Source organism: Andrena cerasifolii, chromosome 10, assembly GCF_050908995.1.
Source record: "Andrena cerasifolii isolate SP2316 chromosome 10, iyAndCera1_principal, whole genome shotgun sequence".
In the NCBI taxonomy this organism is placed as follows: domain Eukaryota; kingdom Metazoa; phylum Arthropoda; class Insecta; order Hymenoptera; family Andrenidae; genus Andrena; species Andrena cerasifolii.
The window spans coordinates 11,604,769-11,623,270 of record NC_135127.1 but is presented as its reverse complement, the minus strand read 5'-3'; the positions used below and the strand labels follow the sequence as shown (position 1 = coordinate 11,623,270).

The following is an 18,502-nucleotide window of genomic DNA, read 5'->3' as shown; positions in this document are numbered from 1 at the left end:
GGAAACAGTTTTATTTGTTGCTTACGCCGAGGGTACGCCTGTAATTGTTTGAGAAACTTTGTGAATAACTTGTTCGCGCAAAGGCCCCGGCAGAAATTTTGCGCAAAGACGGCTTGGCCAATCAGTGGGAAGAACGATCTATCGAGGCACGGGCTTATAGAGGAAAATAAAGAGGGAGATAACTTTATTGGTAATCACGTGTAATATATATATCGCAGTCGTGCGTGATACCCGTAGCCGCGTACTACGTCGGTCGATTCCTAATGTAGCTACGGTTCCCTTGAACCTCGTTCGGTTAACAATCTCGCGATTGAGATCGTGATGCATCTTTCGCGCGGTTATTTAAATGTTTTCTATAATTCAATAATCCAAGAACATTTCGCGTGCAATTTCTTGCAAATACTGTTCCGCAATTGTTGGCGGGCTTCTCGCGATCGATCGATCTCCGATTCTCATTCATCAACGTAACGATAGATTGTAACTTATTTATTTATTCTATTCAATTGTCCGTGTAAATATTTATATACACCTTGTATGTACAAAAGAGAGGCATTATTTGTACGATCGCCTGTACGTGAGTCGCGGAGAATTAAATTGTACATAAGAATATTTTAATTGCAATTTGCTCGAAAAGCAATATTTATCTTCGCGATTAATGCATCCTGCAAAGAACAATATGTTTCTTGTATGCGTAACGGTGGGCCTGGTACTGCTGGCCTCTAAGTACCGCAAGAATGTACTCGAGAGCGTGAAACACCTCTGTCAGAGCATAAAGAATAAGGGTTGTAAGAAGACTAACGATAAGAAGAAAGACCTTAAGATCGCGTTAGACAAAATCATTTTGGCCGATACTCCAGAGAAATGTGATTACGCCATTCAGCGTATTCGTTGGTAAGTTGTACAGCGACTTGTATCTCGATGCCGTGTTATGCCTGGCGTGTTTACATTTCTTTATGCATCTTGTGCCCTACCATGTATATGAAGAACATTAGCGGTGTTTACAGTTTTTATGTTCAGCTTCGCTTCTTATACCAGCGTCTATGTAAAATTCTGTTCCTATACTCTACATTAATATGTTTTATGTTGAAGCAACTTATCAAATGACGTATTGGGTTTTGATTGCGAATGGGTCAATGAAGGATCTGTGTCTCTGCTCCAACTAGCTACGTTCAACGGAGTATGTGGCCTCTTCCGCATTGGAAAAATTGGATATATTCCTCCTAAGTTAAAAGTGTGTAATGCTCGGATATTTAGACACAGTGGAATAGTTCACGAACGATGTATTAATGGATGTCTTTTTAGGAACTGCTGGCCAGCAAACGTATTCTTAAAGTTGGAGTTGCTTCGTACGAAGATGGACAAAAGATAGTAGCTGATTATGGGTGTAGAGTTTGCGGTACGCTCGATTTAAGGACATTGGCAGGACGTGCAGATTTACCGAGTCCGAAAAGTTTAGCAGCCCTGAGTTTAGAGTACTTAGGCTTAGAGATGGATAAACTGATCGAAGTAAGGTGTGGCAATTGGGACGCTGGCACTCTTACTGACGAACAAGTGGCTTACGCTGCTTGCGATGCAATTGCGTCTGTTCTTATCTATGACCAGGTAGAGAGAGATACAACATTCAGTATCCGCAAGGATATAGCGAGGTCGTAAATTAAACACTCGAGCAGGGCGGTCTTTGATGCCCCGGTATTCACGGCCGTACGTGGTCTGGTACAGAGCCCTGAAGGCGGAATCAGAGGCACGTGAATCGGCGAGCCATGACCGTTCTCACGGTACGTGGGCTCGGCGATTCGCGCGCAAAGCTCGCCGATCCACGTGCCGTCTAATTCCACCTTAAGGGAGGCCCGAGCCCCTTATCTGCCCATATATCTGTCAATTCGCTCGTTCCGACTCCCGAAACATGTAAACAGACACGCGCTACCACTTTTACGAGCTCGCTATATCTTTGCGAGTACTATACTCGTAATATCTCCAACAGGGTTCGTGTAAATTGCTTTATATGTTCCAGATCGTGCAAAGAATAAAAGAAAAGTGCTCTTTATGGGAAAATCTTGTAAATTATATGAAAAGTGTATGTAGTAAAAATGCAAATGTGCAATTTCATTGTTTACCTAGCGATATAATCGATACGAGGTAACGAGATAATCTTTATACCTAAAGAATGATGTGGATTGCGATATTTTATGCAGAAATCTTTTATTCAAGGTTCAAGGTTCAGCAAATAAATGGGATTGTTAATAAAAGGAACGCTAAAAATAATAATCTCATCAAGTTAACGCGAGACTTGAAAATAAACAGTAACGTTATGTGTAAAAATAGTATACCCACGAGAAACAAGCCGTTGTATCATAATTGTTATTTACAAGCCCCGGATGGAGACATATTGTGTACGTGTGACCGTAAGAAAGCCGAATGGTATGTTACGAAAGGATTGGGGGAGGTGATCAAGGAAGAGCCATTTACCGTGAAATTGAAATTCGAGCCTTCTGGACGTGCGTTGGGAGAAGTCGGGCAATACTATACGCAAGTTAAGCTCAATCAATGCGTGGTGTGTGGGACCGCGGAGAAGTTTATCAGGAAGAACGTTGTGCCCAGGGAATATCGTAAATACTTTCCACGTGAGTTCCAAATCCGAGCTACACTTTATCGCGTTGTAATGCACGTACAATATAATTGAAACGAAATTCGAAATGTCCTTTCAGTGGTGATGAAAGCGCATCAATCGCACGACATATTACTGTTGTGCCCGACGTGCCACGAGGTAAGCAACTGCCATGATCTGCAGCTCAGAAGAAAGCTCGCAGACATGTGCGATGCGCCTTTGGCCGGCCCGTTGACGCACATACGCAACAAATATGTAAATAATTGGAGGAAATTGCAATCGGCTGTTAAAGCCTTGAGAGAAAGAACGACTTTACCCGATGCACGACGCAAAGAGCTGGAGCACTATATTTTAGATTGTACAGACCAACGGGAAGTTACGCCGAACCTCCTGGATCTATTGTACAAAGAGCTAAAGAATTCTATGATTTCAATGCCTAACCATGATCAACCCAAGTGCCAACCTCATGGTTTGAAGGTATTTAATTGACGATCATAGAAGATGGACATTGTATAAGATACTTTCAACTAGTGTTCATGATTTCTCGATATTTTTTCTTTCTCGAGAAATCAGAAATGAGATCGTACTTCTTGAGAATTCTCGAGAAATTGAAAAAAAAATAGTACAAAATTTATATTTTTGGAATAACGTTGACAATATTTATCACAAATACAAGAAAACTTTAACTAATTGTTCATTCCAGCCTAATTAGCACAATACTTGTATAAATACAATAGTTTTGTCTCTTCTTCTCGATATTTCTTCTTTAACAGCCACAAGAAACTCATTACTTATTTCAGTGGGCATACAATTATTCTAAATTGTTGAATAAGAATTTAAGAGCACCTTCACCAGTCAATAATGTCGAATCTTCTCTACTGAGATTTTCTATTGTAATTCATATATATTCTAATGTTACTAATAAGATTTATTATAAATTGTAGATGTGTTTATACGTTCGCGATTTCCTAGACTTGAGTTTCTCGAGAAATAAGAAATAAGCAATTGTAAAATTTCTCAAGGAATTCTCGAGAAGGAACACTACTTTTAACTGCATTTACGAGTTCCTTCTTCGTTCCAGGTCGTTCAATACTTTCAAAAAGGGGAAGGCGGATTGGTAAGTTTGGAACGCATGTGGAGGGAGCATTTCCTCGTGACTATGAAGCCGAGGTACTTGCCGAATCTGTGGTCTGTACGTCACAATCAGGAGAGACTAACTATTCGTCAGACGCAAAATAGAATTGAACCAGAAGACGCGATGGTAGCTGGTTTGGTACACTGATGTACAAGTATTAATACTATTAACATACCTGAAAGGACTCGTATAAGAGCGGGTACTTGTAATAAAAGACTGTCACATGATCTCTGTTTTTTTAAATACATATATTTATATATACACGTGTGTATATATATTATTTACACATATATATACAAAGTACAATGCTTCTTCATTCTCAGCCTTCTCCTCGGCCATTCAAAGATTAGATATTCGTAATAAATATATAATCACTGCGGAACAGGAAATGTACAGTACAAACAGAATGTCTTTTTTTTTCATTTTAATGGCTCGACCAATAACAAAATACAATTACAGCGATCTCTTTGATCGCGCGATTCATACTATTTATTTATAATTAAAATATAGGTCATTGGACATATATATACAGACTTGAAGGATGGGTTAATTAAATTTAGACTACGGCGAGGTTCGCTAAAGCTGTTGCGATGTATCTTGCTGCGTGGATTTCGCTTTCGGCGGAGGAACGGTGTGATTTTTCAGTTCTTCATCGATGCGTTCCTTGGCGCGCACTATTTTCGACTGAATGTAAAAGGAGCCGCCTTTCAATCTGTCGTTGGCTTCGATTAGGTACTTGTAGTTGCGCTCTATCACTTCTGGATCCTCCAGACGCTCCACGTTCAGGATACGCAGTGCTTCGTCCAAGGAGATCCCAGTCTTTGAATTGGCTGCTACGTGCTGGGCGCCTCGCGTTCCACCGCCTGCCCTGCGCGCGGCCTCTTGACTCGCCGCGATTTCCTGCCGCAATGCCCGTGCGAACGCTTTGCCAACGACTCGCGTGCCCATCACAATTATTTGCACCAAGTACTTCGCCATAACCTCTTCCCTTCGGGTGGAGCAAGATTGTCAGAAATGTACTCGATACACCGTTTTCGCACCAGTTTCAACTCTCGCGGAGTGCTGTGCCTTCGCAGGAAACGAAGTTTTTATAATGTTTAAGGGATGACAGTACTGACCTCGAGACTTCACAAAGGTCTTGTCGCACAACGTGCTACTCGTGGTTGCAGCATTTCCGGACACACTCCTATCTGCTTTATTACATGTATGGTCTCTCGTGGCATCCGCAAACCGAGTTTCCATCACAAGAGCGATTGTATTTATAGCACAACATTTCATAAACTTTTGCAATGCAACACGATTATGTCTATTGGGAGCTGTCTATTTTCATTTTCTTTTATTAAACCGAAACGTGTAATCTGTGATCTCGTAAAGACAGTTCGGTGAATAAAGTTCACCTGGAATGAAATTTATTTGTGAAATACTACGTATTATCCGTTTGCATCGATTTGTATTTCAGAACTGCGCGCTGTGTATATGTATGTAGACTTTTTTTCAAGAAATAATGTATATGTTGGACGCACTCTGTTTCGAATCGCCCGTCTCGCTGGACCTTGAATGTGTAGGTGCTCTCGCAGCTAGGAAAAGCGTGTACGTATACGCGTGTAGTAAACAAACCGTAAATTACAACTTTCGTCCTGGAATCGGCCAGAAGGAAGTTTGTGCGGGTATAGTTGCCTCCAGTAGACATCCGGGCAGACGTGTCTGATGCGTTTGAACGCTAATAAGCACCGTACATTGAAATAATAATGAATTTATGACACGAGAAATGACAGAATGAGGCAAATATCGAAAATTACAACAAAATTACATATTATTAAAGAATGTACAAAAGAATTGTCAATAAATATTTTTCAGAATAATCACCTCGAGCTATCCACTCAATTGAATATTTTTAATAAGCACTCGTGATTATTGTCTTTCAAAGAAAACATTTATCCCGCCATTCCTCACGTATATGTACAACATTTGAAATTGTTAAACCATACAAGGATTCCTTAAAATGCTTAAATTTATAGAATTCCTTTCCACTGCGACCTTTGAAATGACCGCACTTTATATCCCATGCTGCTGGGCTTTAATATAACCTGAAAAATATTCTAGCGATGTTATTGGCGAAATAAACGCTTCTTATAAAGTTTAATTAACAGTACAACGTAAATGAGATATCCGACACGATAAGATGGACAAAAATAAAGAACTTATCGTTTGCGTACCAGGTAGCTAGCTGCGTAACTCCAGTGATGCAGCTCTAAAAATTAAGAATATCATTTTTCTTTAATAGGTCAGAGATTATGCGTTTCTGATAAAATTAACATAGCTGGGCCTGGGACATATGAGCAACAGGGTTACATTTATTCCAAGCTCACCGGTGTCGTTAAATTAATGCAGCACGAAAATGTGAGACGCAGCGATGGATACAATGTAGCTCAAAGTACTTCAGTAATTGATTTTAATTGTTTTTTAGACCTGCACCGTAGAGGTCCATGGAATAACAGAGCAAAGTATCGTTCCTGCGCCTGGTGACATTGTGACAGCGATGGTTACCATTGTTAATCAACGATTTTGTAAATGTAGCATAAAGTGCGTAGGTGATATTGTATTGACGAGACCTTACAGGGGAATATTGAGGAAAGAAGACGTTCGTGCAATAGACAAGGATAATATTCAAATGTACAAGTGTGTCAGACCCGGAGACATTATCCTCGCTAGAGTCGTATCCTTTTACATTACATTTATCTGTTGCGGACATTACAGCAGCTTAGATCTCGAATTCTTTCCTATACGTTCGTTAGATGCCGATGACAGAAGCGCATACTTATCAACTAAGTACAGCAGAAAATGAATTGGGGGTAGTGATTGCGCACAGCGAAGAAGGTAAGTTTTTAAGAAGAATATCCGTGTCCGCTGGTAATAAATTGATTGTTTCAGGCGTAGCTATGATACCTATAAGTTGGACGCAAATGCAGTGCCCCAAGACATTGCGAAAAGAATTCCGGAAGGTAGCGAAAGTGGTTCCAGAGCACATTGTCGTAGACCAGTAATCTGACTCTATGAACTTTTTTGTACTATTGTATGTTTCACAAAAAACGAAATGAAATAAATGATGGCTAAACTTCCGAAAACGCCCATGCTCCAAATTGGCTGAAATTTTTAGAAACAGTTTTATTTTGCATAGAATTTTTTTTTACCATTTTGATGGCATTCCCTACCTTACCTATTTTCCAAATTTCAGCCCAATCGGGTTTGACCGGTTTTCGGAAGTACAGCCCAATATGATTAGCAATATAATTAGCTGTAATTACCATAAGCCTCTAATCATTAGAATTTTGAAACGATCCTTCTGAAGTCTACTATGACCAACAGTTGAAACTTCAAAACCTAGGAGTTTATCGACTATTATTCAGATGAAGTTCGGGAAAGTAATACGAGAGAGCGTATCGTTTTACGATGTTATGATTTTTATCAGTGCTTCTTAATTTGAATGCGACGAAACGTTCTCGCAGCACTAAATAATTACAGATCTGTCAAGATCTTGTTAATTAAAAGATGGCAGACGAACGCAACTTTCGTTCGTCTTATTATGAGAAGGTAAACTTTTTTAAACAAGCTGAGCTTTAATATTCATGACCTAACCAATTCATGAAGCATAGCAAACAGTTATATTATGGAGAATATTATAGGAAGTAGTAAAGATAAGCACTTTATCGTGTTTGAAATATTTTACTAAACAACTATGGGTCAAAGTATAGGTGGGATTTCGCAGCGTCGAAGAAAAGAGATCTCTGGAAATATTACTCAAAGAACGCCCCTTTGATAAAACAAAGCTAAGGCAGTTCTGTTTACGATTCACGGTTCCTGCCATATACAGAAATCTGCTCTGGAAACTACTGCTGGACGTTATACCGGTTTACATAGATAGCCACGAATTTATAATGAACCAAAGGAAAGCCGAATTCGAGGATCTGCAAAAAGCTTTGAAAGTTACCAGGATTCTGGACGATTACACGAAGCCTCATTTAATGTTCCTTACTATGTGGCTATTGCGTACCAGAAGAGCAAAGCTCGATACAAGTGCTCAATTAGAAACTCCTCTGCACAGGTCTCTCTTTTTTGCTCCGGACTACTCTGAAACTATGATTTAACATTTTCATGGATTTATCAATAGATGTATTTATTCTAGAGCTATGGGTAGAATAGCCGAAACATTGTGGCATATTGTTGACATCGATTCCCAAGAGGAGAAACTTGTGGACACTTATTGGATACTGTGTGGCCTGTTAGATCAAGTACAAAAGTTTTATAAGGAAGTGAACAGGTTACAAGAATGTGCTTGCACATTGTTAGAAAAAGAAGACCCGGAACTGTATAAACATCTTATCAAAATTGAAGCACTTCACAGCATTCCATACGACGTTTGGTTCTGCTCATGTTTCGCAGGAACAATATCTGATGGTTCCATAGCAAAGTATGTGAACACGGTGAATTTGAAGTCCAATTTGTAAAAATTTGAATGTATGATAATGAAAATAATATTGCGCATCTGCTTGTTATAGAATTTGGGACAAAATAGTTGTGGGTGCAAATAAAATACTAATTTTCGTCAGTGTTGTTACGCTGACAACCCTGAGACGACTCTTACTGCGATGCGAAAATCTCGATGGTGTATTAGATACAATTGGCAATGTACGGAACTGCACTCGTGTATGTCGGCAACGTGAGATCCACGATTGATTTCATGCGAACATTTTTATTTCAGATAACGGAGGAAACTTCAGAAGTAATCGTTAATAAAGCAATCGAATCTTGGCAGCAAAGTGGTTCAACATTGACGACTATTTCGTGAATCGTTTAAAAAGATGTTTATATAGTTGATTTGTACATTTTCGAATGATGGAAAATATACTGTAAATAATATGCGATCGATTATCAAATCGTGAATGTTAGACAACCTTTTTTAAATAGATGTAAATATGTAAAATACTTTGTAATGTGCGTGAGAATTTATGTCTGTACAGCATAATCCTTGTATCTTAAAAATAATTATTTTTATTAATGCATCCGTCATACATTGTACAATTACTTAATTTATTGAGGTGTTAAGTCTTAAACTGGACTTTGTTCTTAATATTGTGATTCTTGTTTCCTCGTTTGCAATGTTATATTACAACAGTGGTGATGTACTCGAACGTGCCAGAGCAAGTTATTCAATAGTTTTTTTTTTTTTTTTTAAATTAAGCTGAAACATAAAATCATTGTATTTTACGCCTTGTATTCTCCAAGAAATCTGTCGGATAACATGCACGTCTCGTAAATCCGTGTTACACTTTTTCATCTTAATCGATCAAAATAATCCTAACGCGTATCCTTAACTTGTGCAAGTACAATGGAATTACATTCCACGGTTTATCTTAAAGATAATATAAAAAACAATATTAAATTTCGATATGCATAGCACTTTTATGAATACCAGGACAATTCCACGCAATGGAACAATACTGATAGATTAAAATTTCCAAAAATTCATCTTCCTTTTGAACCTTTACAAAAGAAATATTAAATCGTGATTTATGTACATTCTTTCTAATTTAGAAAATAGAAGGATTCTTGGAGAAGAGTGAGATCATACAAAATTTTATTTCTTGCTCACGTATTGCACCATATTTCATGGGTTCCTATTGCTTCCTAATATTACAATTTTTCTCGAATCAATTTTCTGCTATTATTCGTTCTTTGGTTTTCTTTTTCTTTTTCACGGGACTTGAGCATCCTCTTTTGCCTCTTGATTACGTTGCCGTACACGACAGCGATAACTTTACGTACACTGAAAGAATGACAAAATAATGAAGCCGCTTAACAGTTTAAAAAAAATAATCTTAGCAGTGTGCAGATATTTCAACGTAATATCGAACTTCGTCAGCGTGGCTCGATTGTGAATAATGTTGGCAGATTTTGAATTCAGAGAGTTATCATACTATGGCAATGCGCGGACACTAATTCTCTCATAAAGTATAAGTGAAATGCACAAATACGCTACACTATTGTTGTATTCCCTTAACATCAATGACTCCGATTTATAACATGCACATTCTAACATTAGAGGTGCGCGGCGAGCGCTCAATTAATAAGTGTTTGTAACATTCTCATTCAGAATCTACCATTCTGCCCTCGAACGGCAAAGTATAATGTTATATAAATCGTTTTTCTTTCCGATTAAGGCCATTGCATTCATTTTTGCTGACGTCTAATTAGTAAAATAAATATTTTATGCAAAGAAAACAGTTTAACGTACTTTACAAACATCAGCTAACTCTCGCTAGTAGGTATTATACGCAATTGGAAACTTATTCTCTATTTTATCTACGTAGAGTTTCATTTACAATGTCTGTTCACTCTTTCTCAACTACTGCACTCTGCTTTCGTTTCTAATTTAAAAGGTATGCTTAAAACAAAGGAATGCATGAAAAAAAATGAGACAAAGTATATGCGCAAATAAATAAGATAACGTTTTCTCTTCTCTCAGATATGATTCATAAAAGTAATGAGAAATACATCCTAAGATTCAAGTTCCATGATATGCGTGATCAAACTAACAGGTGCTCTCGATTACATTTAAAAAAAAAAAGAAGGAGACTGTCAGCGATGAGTGACGCGTATGACAAAAGGATGCGACATACAAAGTTCAGTAGTTCTTTGTTATACGTCTAGTAAAAATACTGGTTTACAACTTTCATCTGTTTTACCGTTTTATGCTATCGGCAGGCTACGTAAAATAGGAGTCACTGATAAATGGATCAAGGTATCCAGTGCTTGGCTTGGTACGAGTTGATATTACGACCTTCTTTTTTAAAAAAAAAAACCAAACAAAAAAGAAGAAGTGTGTTCAATTTCCTTTATGTAACAAACACCTAAACAGGTTGAACTGAATTGCTTCAGCTCAACCTACACGTCATAAAACAAGCACTGCTCGTAAAAATCGTTTCGTAAGCTAAACAATAAGTGGATCGATAATCCTAGACTCAAACTTAGTTATCGACTTAAAGACAGTATAATACATTATAGACAGCTCCCTTAAAGTCCTTGTGAAGTGGGTATACTGGATAGTAACCGTTAGACGATCGTTTCTCTAAACGTAGAGTTTCATCACTGGGCAAGGAGACACGTATCTCTCTTCTTCTCCGTGCCGTGTCTGAATTTTGACAGTAGCTATAGAGCAGCAGAGTTGCAATTGTCGACTAGAGGTGACAGCGGGCCCATTTTCCCTTTTCCGCTCCCTAATTTGTCTGGCTCGTAGTGCACGTCCAAGGACAAACCTTAAATAGCAAAGACAGTTTAATTGTTAATGCATATATTAATATATATACACACACGTGTAATTCATGGCAAGTTTAAAAAAAAAAAAACACATTATGTTATACGAGACATAGATGTATTTTAATTATACCAATGATTAAGAATTATAATTCCAATATTCGTAAATTATATGGAGAATGATCTTTGGGCTTCGTAACATTTCCATTCAATGCCAGTTTCTTACTCAGACGAGCCAAATCGAATTTCAAACCCACCACCAAAAATACATCTGACTTTTAAAGTAACTGACAACCTTTAACGTACATTTCTGATATGCGTATTTACCGGAGGGCCTCCGGGAGGTGGATGGATGATGCAACGATCCTGTTGGCATTGTGTTCGATTCGGGTATAAATGCAGCCACCAGTAATGCACATATCGCGAGTAATGCGCCAAACACAAATGGTGGTCCTGGTACAAGCTGAAAATCAAGTTTTTTTTTGCGGCGTTCACGTCAAGTGCCCCGATTCGCGTGAACGTTGTTCTCATAGGAGGAATGTTTATCGAAACTGAACACCTACCTGGGTTACTACCTGTGATGTAGTATCAAGATGTTGCGTGGCAGTTCCTGTGTTGTTATTCTCGTCTAAAGGGGATGGCTTCATAGGTAGGGGAGTATTATCGTTGAGATCAACGCGAAATAGATAAAAGATTACTCCGAACATCGCGGGCCCGAGGCCGTTGCATAAACCACGCATTCCAGTTACCATGCCTTGTACCAAACCCTGCTTATCGGCATCAGAATGCATGGATATGAAGGCGGAGATCGCAGGATATGTAATACTTGACACAGAAGCGAGCACCCCGGCTACCCACAACATCCTTCGAATCACATAAATATAAAATAGAATTCAAACGGTCTGTGCTTCATATAAAATGGAAACGTTACTGTACGAATAGGAAAATGGAATATTACCATGTTTGCGAACCAAAGCCAAACCACATGAGTTGCAGCATCTCGAACAAGAGGCCTAACATTATAGTATGTTTACTGCCGAGTATCCTTATCAAAGGACCCAGGATACTTTGAGCCCCGACGCTTAGGAGTCCCACCACAGCAATAAAGATTGCTACCATCAAAGCGCTGAATCCCATAACTTTAGTCAAATAGACAAATATACAACTATACTGCCCCGCTTCAGGAAGATAGCTCAGGAACACAGTAATACACAATATTAAGATTGTGTGATCTTTGCCAACCTAGAATGTTATAATTAATAGTTACTTATTCTGAATATTCCTCGATCGTACAAAAATATGTGTTCCGCATGGACTCTAGTTTACGCGTTTCATTTAAAATAGAACTCGAGAGCTTGTAACGGTCAAGGTGTGTCTATTTTTAAACACGAACTCGCTAATTTGGATTGATTTCAAGTACATTTCCTTTATATATGCCGTAACGAATTACCTTTCCAAGATAAGCAAAAGGATCTGCCTGCTCCCAAGATATAGGTGCCGGTGGCCGAGCTTTTTCAGGCAAACTTTCAGGTACAGCCACTAATATAAAAAACACATCCAGCACTGCGATGGCAGTCGCTAATGCAACTACAAGGTTTTCTCCATACACTTTCATGATACGATCTCCCAATGCAGGACTTATTACCATACTCGCAGCAAAAGTTGCCGATACCTAATGAAATGTATATTCGTGAAACGTGTAATTCTTGCACAGTGAAGTTTTTCAAGGAACTCTGGTGCTGTACTCACCATACCGTATGCTGGTGATCTTTGATGTTCCTCTGTAACATCAGCGACATATGCAAACACCACTGAAAATGTGCAAGCAAAGACACCACTGATGGAGATCATAGCAAAGAACCACCATGTGTTAATGCTCATTAGAGGAATCGGCGCGCACGTGAAGGCTACCGTGATGAGTAGAAAGAATTTTCGTCCCCACACGTCGGATAAAGCACCGATCAATGGTGCAGAAAGAAACGACAGGATTCCTTTAATGCCCATTATCAAGCCATTCATCAGGAACGTATGATTTGGAAATGTGATATTCAATACAGAGATAACAGGCATGGTTAATAAACCCCATGCAAAAAATTCCAAAAATATTACAACCAGAGCATGGTGCACACTTGCCTCTCCGATACCGGAACTCTGAAAAAAAAAAGAAGATCAGGAATGCTAGATCGCACAAATCGACCCCCCCCTTTGGAATTATCGATGAATACACAATTCGTAAGCAGCTGTGATATCTATTCACTGTGCCCGGTGATTATGGAATAGTACGAAGATGATTTAATACAATATTCTCTTCGAATTTATCAAAACTATAAGCGTTTGGCGAATCGTGGCAGCTGACCTTAAGATGCTTGTAGCATTGCTGAGTAAATGTAAGAAGAGGTGTGAGTTTAGCAATAGCATGTTCTTGGCTGTTGTGAATTTCGGAACAGGAGGGGCCCAGGCCCTCTGCTCCGCCTTTCGCCCCGGGGGGCATGACCCCTAAGAATTGCTACTATATATATTGCTTTCCATATTTACAATCCTATCAATTTATCATTTATCAGTTGTTCAGATCCATATAATACTGTAACGAATAATCTTTACTTAGCACCATATCGATCTCGCATTCTCAAATGTTCAACCTAGTCTTTGTTAAAGAGTATGGTAATTATGCAGAACAGAAGTTTCCTCATCGAGTTTGACGAGCTTGAAATATGTTGTCGGGGACATGATTCTGAACAACTTTTTCCTATACATGTTACCGCCGCTCGACCTTTGTTTCCGAGATATTCGCGAAAAACTGCTGTTATTACTATAATGTATTCTGCCGTATACGTAGCTACAGTACGCGTCCGTGGCAGAGTATACGCCAGCATGGGACAAAACAAATGATGAAGCTGGCCTTCGTTTCCGAGATACGAATTTGCGAAAAACTTCTTTCGACTTATTCCGACGCAACGCATTTCACTTTCCAACTTATCCCGGGTATTAGTATTGGTTGGGGCTAGATCAGCGCGGGGGGCGCGCGCCCGCTCGCGGGCGCGTAAAACATGCTGGCGAACCGATGTGAGTCGGGGGTGTTGACAGAAGTTCCCACACACCCAACAGGTGCTTTCGAAGGCACCCACTTTCTAGCAAAAAAATTATGTTTTAGAACCAGAGTCATCCTAATATCTGGTGGCGTCGGCACTGCCAAGCAGAGTCCGGGTGTTGACGGGCATCCGCAAGTTTCTGGATCAAATCTCCAAATTCATATCGGTTCGCCACCATGCTTTACGCGCCCGCGGGCGGGCGCGCGCTCCCCGCATTCATCTATCCCCAACCAATAGTAATACCCGGGATAAGATGGAAAGTGAAATGCGTTGCGTCGGAATAAATCAACAGAAGTTTTTCGCAAATATCTCGAAAACGAAGGTCGCGCGGCGGTAACATGTACAGGAAAAAGTTGTTCAGAATGTTGAGTTTTACAACATATCCAAAAATCATTGAAATCGGTGAGGAAACACCTATTCTGTATAATTACCAAGAGTACTTATTATTATTGTGCTTCCTTAATTATATTTATGCGTTAATTCCAAATTTTAAAGCTCTATTTCATTATATTTGCGCCTCTTTCGTTTAGCACATACTCTCGCGATACATTTAATCTTTATAATCTGCTTCTTTACATGTCCTTACAGGCATAGGTTGTGTTATTCTCTTAGCTATGCATGTAGAAAATAATTGAGTTAGTAACTGCAACGAGCTTCTTCCTCGTTCCCATTATGCTAATCTGTTATCACTAAGTTGCGCTACCAACAGAAGTTAAACAGGTACATGGAGAATGCAGAATAAAAATCGTTAACGTGAAAAGTATTGTGCGTCGACGGCGAATGCCCATCAATTCGATAATTAAATAAGGGCCGATGTCATTGTTCGATCTCATAGTTCGAAAATCATCTCTCAAACAATTCTATACATCTCCCTGGTCACGATCATTCTCGATCTCATTCGGAATTTTCTGGTTAGAACGAAACATAGCCGCTTCCCTTTTCCACTTTTCACATCTCTCGACGATGCGAAGTCAAAAGACCTCATAAATCCACAGTGCTTCGTATGGAAATCATTATCATTGAACAAAACCTCCAGACACAATCATCTTGAAAATATACATTTTCTGTTACGTATACAGACTTTTAGAACTCTCGCGGGTTCTTATCACATACTTTCAAGGGCAACTTGTTTAAAGAGCACTACATTATTACCAAGGTTACGGTTTACAAAAGCTCTGGTATTATTGTTTCTTTTGAGTAGTGCCATTCGAGCATCTCTGTCTTGGCCATCCCTCTTTGTTAAATAAACCTATCGCCATTCTGTCAAGCATTCCGCTCGTTGGTTGTTAAATGTTCGACGAGGGGGTCCCGAGTGTATTCAGGAAGATATCGTACGCCACGACCTCGCGCGACTTTCATAACACGAGATTGCCTTTGATAATCGAGGTCTCTGTGAAATTCGTACAATAAAACGTTGTACTAAATGCGTGGTAAAATAATGGTGCGATCGGTAGCGAATATAAACTGATACATCGGGTGGAGGTATTCCTTCTCGAATTTAATGTTTCCTGATATCATAGCTTATTGTCAGCACTCCTCCGTCAAGGCTATCGAGTCCACATATTCGATCAACAGTCCTCTCGTTCTCGCAACGCACGCTTCGGCCCTTTGCAATCAAACTACTGCAATTTTTAGACGAAAATCCGAACCACTGCATTGCAACTCTACCAACGAAATCCCCCCCCCTTTCCGCTAAATACGCTATAGCTCTTTCACGAGTTCCGATAGAATCTAACCTAAAAACCTAGCGAGGAGATGCGATGTGTTGCTCGTCGCATATCTATGACAATATGCTCGAACAAAGGACTCTTCCACTACGAAGACTTTTACATTAATGTAGTCTCTCTAATTTCTTTAATATTCCAATATTTCGCTACTTATCAAGCGCATATTGTTGGCAGCTGATCAATATGCGCGAGAACGGTATTGCTCGAAGGATACTTATGTGCGTATATGTTAATGTATTGCGCGCGTGTATGTGTGTGTGTATGCCTACATATATATATATTATATATACATAATATTACTCTAATAAAAAAGGGAAACAAGTAATTTAACATCATTCTGATAAGAAAAAATATTACCATGGTTCGAGGTGAAGTTTATTTCCAGGCAGATATGATTCACGTTTCCATAGATAAATTGTAATCATAATGATTAATGACAACTTTCATGTTTTCAACCTCATATGCCTTCTGGTAATTTTGATAATGCTTTTGTACTAATAATCGAAATACTTTTCACGCTCCTTAATTGCATTTTACTTTCAACCAAGTTGAAGGTTAACCATCTGCTCGAAGGTTACCACATTGCATTCAGCGATGTGGTTTTTCTCTTCGGAAAGACTGTTTGGTTTTTGTTTGATAAATTGTATTGAAAAACTGTGACGGTAAAGATGAAAATGTAGCTACAAATTGTGAAAGTGAAAGTATAAGAGAAGCGATACGATCTAAGACATATCATTGCCCGTTGTGTCTGTGGGATAACTTTTGTAACTGTTACCCGAAATACGATTATCTGATACATTTGGCGGAAGATTGATTAGATACGTAAAGTTATCTTAAGCTATCTGAAATGATAAAAATGATACAAAGAAGCTGGTTGCAGGTGGCACGTACTTAATCATAAGAACAGCAATAGATAGAAGTTAGAGTCATTGAACGCCCATTATATTTGAATGTTAATAAAATCATTATTCCATCGCCACTATTACAATCATTATTCCATACTTTTCGCTGGGGAACCCTGAATAGTATATGCTAGAAACAAAGGCGCACCAAGTTGAACATTGTATTCTCGGAAACTTTAAATCCTCTACAGAAAACATGTGAATTGTATTTTACGACACTCATCTATGTGGGAATAAATCTTGCCAACAGACATACATGAAAATGAACAAAGATTCAGCCATGTGTCAATGCTATTTAATTACAATGTAATCACGCTAAAACTCACACAAGTTTTACAATTCCCGTACGTATTCGGTACAAGTTATTACGTGTTATTATCTAGTTTATGCGCTACTTAACAGAAGATAAACACAGGGCATTATCGTTAGGCACGTCATGCTTCGAGCGAGAACTTGTACTTACTTTCGACGCGATAATCAGAGGGAACATATGCATAGAGAAAGTATCAATATGTGACTTAAAGATCTAATAGATATTAAACTGAATTGTTCAGTACCGTAATGACCCCATCCTTAATAATGAATTTTCGGCTTCGTACGATCATGCCCACGACCTTCTTTGAGACCTTGGCGGGCATATTCACGCACTGCGCGCACAGACTCTTCCGCTTTTTCAGTTTCATTAATCCCTAGAAATTCGATGACACTGTGCGAGTCATTTTTCTGTGATACCTCTCGCGCGAACACAAAGTAATTCCAGCTATTTCAAGTCGTTCTTTGGCTCGTATCTACATAATGCAACAATCCACAGTAACCATGTCGTAGCTACTACAGGCTATCAGGCAAGTGTAATATGTTTCGCGGAAAACACAGAGTGGGAACTGTAAGAGTCATAGAACCCCATATTGGCGGCTTTCCATGTAAAAAGCATTGTCGAAGATTCCATTTACGCGCCAATTTTAAATTGAACGACGTCAAGATCTTTGGATTTAAACGTGTGATAGATAATTATATATATTCATTGAGAATTGTAATTCTGAGTATTATTGTCGAATAAATAAGATTATAGGATATAATTTGAAGTTTTATTTAATTAAATGGGAAACTGGTAGGAATGTATTGAAAACGCGCCATAAAGATGCGACGCACACGCCACCAACCGAGAATGGCATTTCTAAAATATTTTTGACTAATAGTGAATTCGGTAACCCGCATTGACTCTGCACTGGTGCCAAAAAATGACTTGGATTGGTTGATTCTTATAGAGCTATCTTCGTTTCTATCAGAAACAACCAATCCAAGTCATTTTCTGACACCAGTGCAGAGTCAGTGCGAGGTACCGAATTCGCTATAAATTTTGACGAGAGAAATGTTGGATTCAGTTATCCATATCAGTGCTTTGATTAGGATTAGTAAATTCATAAAGTTCCTGCAGAATATTTGAGAATTGTTTCATATTCGTTGCAATTACACTCCACGCCAGGCATTCATTTATTAATATGAGTATATCTTATGTTATACGTGTCCTAACATTCTGTGGGAATATTCCGTTACCTATCCTGACAGTCCAAGGTAATATTCAAAATGCCACCTGTTTTTAAATGATTCTTTATAACAGTGCAGCGATTTATAATTACACAACATGTACTAGCAACTTGTATCGAAATGCAGAATATCTGCATTTTACCGCCAATTTTCCGTTACCCTTCGAGAACTTACAGAAAAAAGTATAA

General features: G+C 38.8%; 5 protein-coding genes across 8 annotated transcripts; 3 read left to right on the top strand and 2 right to left on the bottom strand.

Annotated features, from left to right (window-relative positions):
* The first annotated feature begins 219 nt into the window (after positions 1–219).
* On the top strand, positions 220–4,030 carry Exd2 (Exonuclease 3'-5' domain-containing 2). Its single transcript, XM_076821756.1, has 7 exons — positions 220–891; positions 1,090–1,231; positions 1,303–1,602; positions 2,012–2,136; positions 2,209–2,621; positions 2,706–3,082; positions 3,687–4,030. The coding sequence occupies exons 1-7, from the start codon at positions 656–658 to the stop codon at positions 3,885–3,887; spliced, it is 1,794 nt and encodes a 597-aa protein (XP_076677871.1). The 5' UTR covers positions 220–655; the 3' UTR covers positions 3,888–4,030.
* A 63-nt stretch (positions 4,031–4,093) lies between these two features.
* Blp (mitochondrial import inner membrane translocase subunit Tim16) lies at positions 4,094–5,171 on the bottom strand. The gene is made up of 2 exons (XM_076821770.1): positions 4,859–5,171; positions 4,094–4,728 (listed from the first exon to the last, which is right to left on the bottom strand). Exon 2 carries the CDS (start codon positions 4,716–4,718, stop codon positions 4,317–4,319), a length of 402 nt encoding a protein of 133 aa, XP_076677885.1. The 5' UTR covers positions 4,719–4,728; positions 4,859–5,171; the 3' UTR covers positions 4,094–4,316.
* Positions 5,172–5,696: 525 nt separating this feature from the next.
* Csl4 (exosome component 1 Csl4) lies at positions 5,697–6,865 on the top strand. The gene is made up of 5 exons (XM_076821767.1): positions 5,697–5,959; positions 6,025–6,140; positions 6,208–6,456; positions 6,536–6,617; positions 6,672–6,865. Exons 1-5 carry the CDS (start codon positions 5,923–5,925, stop codon positions 6,782–6,784), a joined length of 597 nt encoding a protein of 198 aa, XP_076677882.1. The 5' UTR covers positions 5,697–5,922; the 3' UTR covers positions 6,785–6,865.
* Positions 6,866–7,146: 281 nt separating this feature from the next.
* On the top strand, positions 7,147–8,807 carry Tbc1d7 (TBC1 domain family member 7). The gene is made up of 5 exons (XM_076821766.1): positions 7,147–7,331; positions 7,493–7,842; positions 7,924–8,208; positions 8,297–8,426; positions 8,500–8,807. Exons 1-5 carry the CDS (start codon positions 7,290–7,292, stop codon positions 8,584–8,586), a joined length of 894 nt encoding a protein of 297 aa, XP_076677881.1. The 5' UTR covers positions 7,147–7,289; the 3' UTR covers positions 8,587–8,807.
* A 1,811-nt stretch (positions 8,808–10,618) lies between these two features.
* LOC143373991 (hippocampus abundant transcript 1 protein) lies at positions 10,619–17,633 on the bottom strand. Of its 4 annotated transcripts, XM_076821757.1 has the most exons (8): positions 17,327–17,633; positions 13,408–13,632; positions 12,801–13,202; positions 12,502–12,723; positions 12,010–12,293; positions 11,615–11,915; positions 11,358–11,514; positions 10,619–11,053 (listed from the first exon to the last, which is right to left on the bottom strand). In XM_076821757.1, exons 2-8 carry the CDS (start codon positions 13,540–13,542, stop codon positions 10,947–10,949), a joined length of 1,608 nt encoding a protein of 535 aa, XP_076677872.1. In that variant the 5' UTR covers positions 13,543–13,632; positions 17,327–17,633; the 3' UTR covers positions 10,619–10,946. The 4 variants fall into 4 exon arrangements, with proteins under 4 accessions (XP_076677872.1, XP_076677873.1, XP_076677875.1 ...); XM_076821758.1 differs by lacking the exon at positions 13,408–13,632 and having other exon boundaries at positions 17,327–17,631; XM_076821760.1 differs by lacking the exons at positions 13,408–13,632; positions 17,327–17,633 and adding an exon at positions 16,225–17,120.
* Positions 17,634–18,502: the final 869 nt, after the last annotated feature.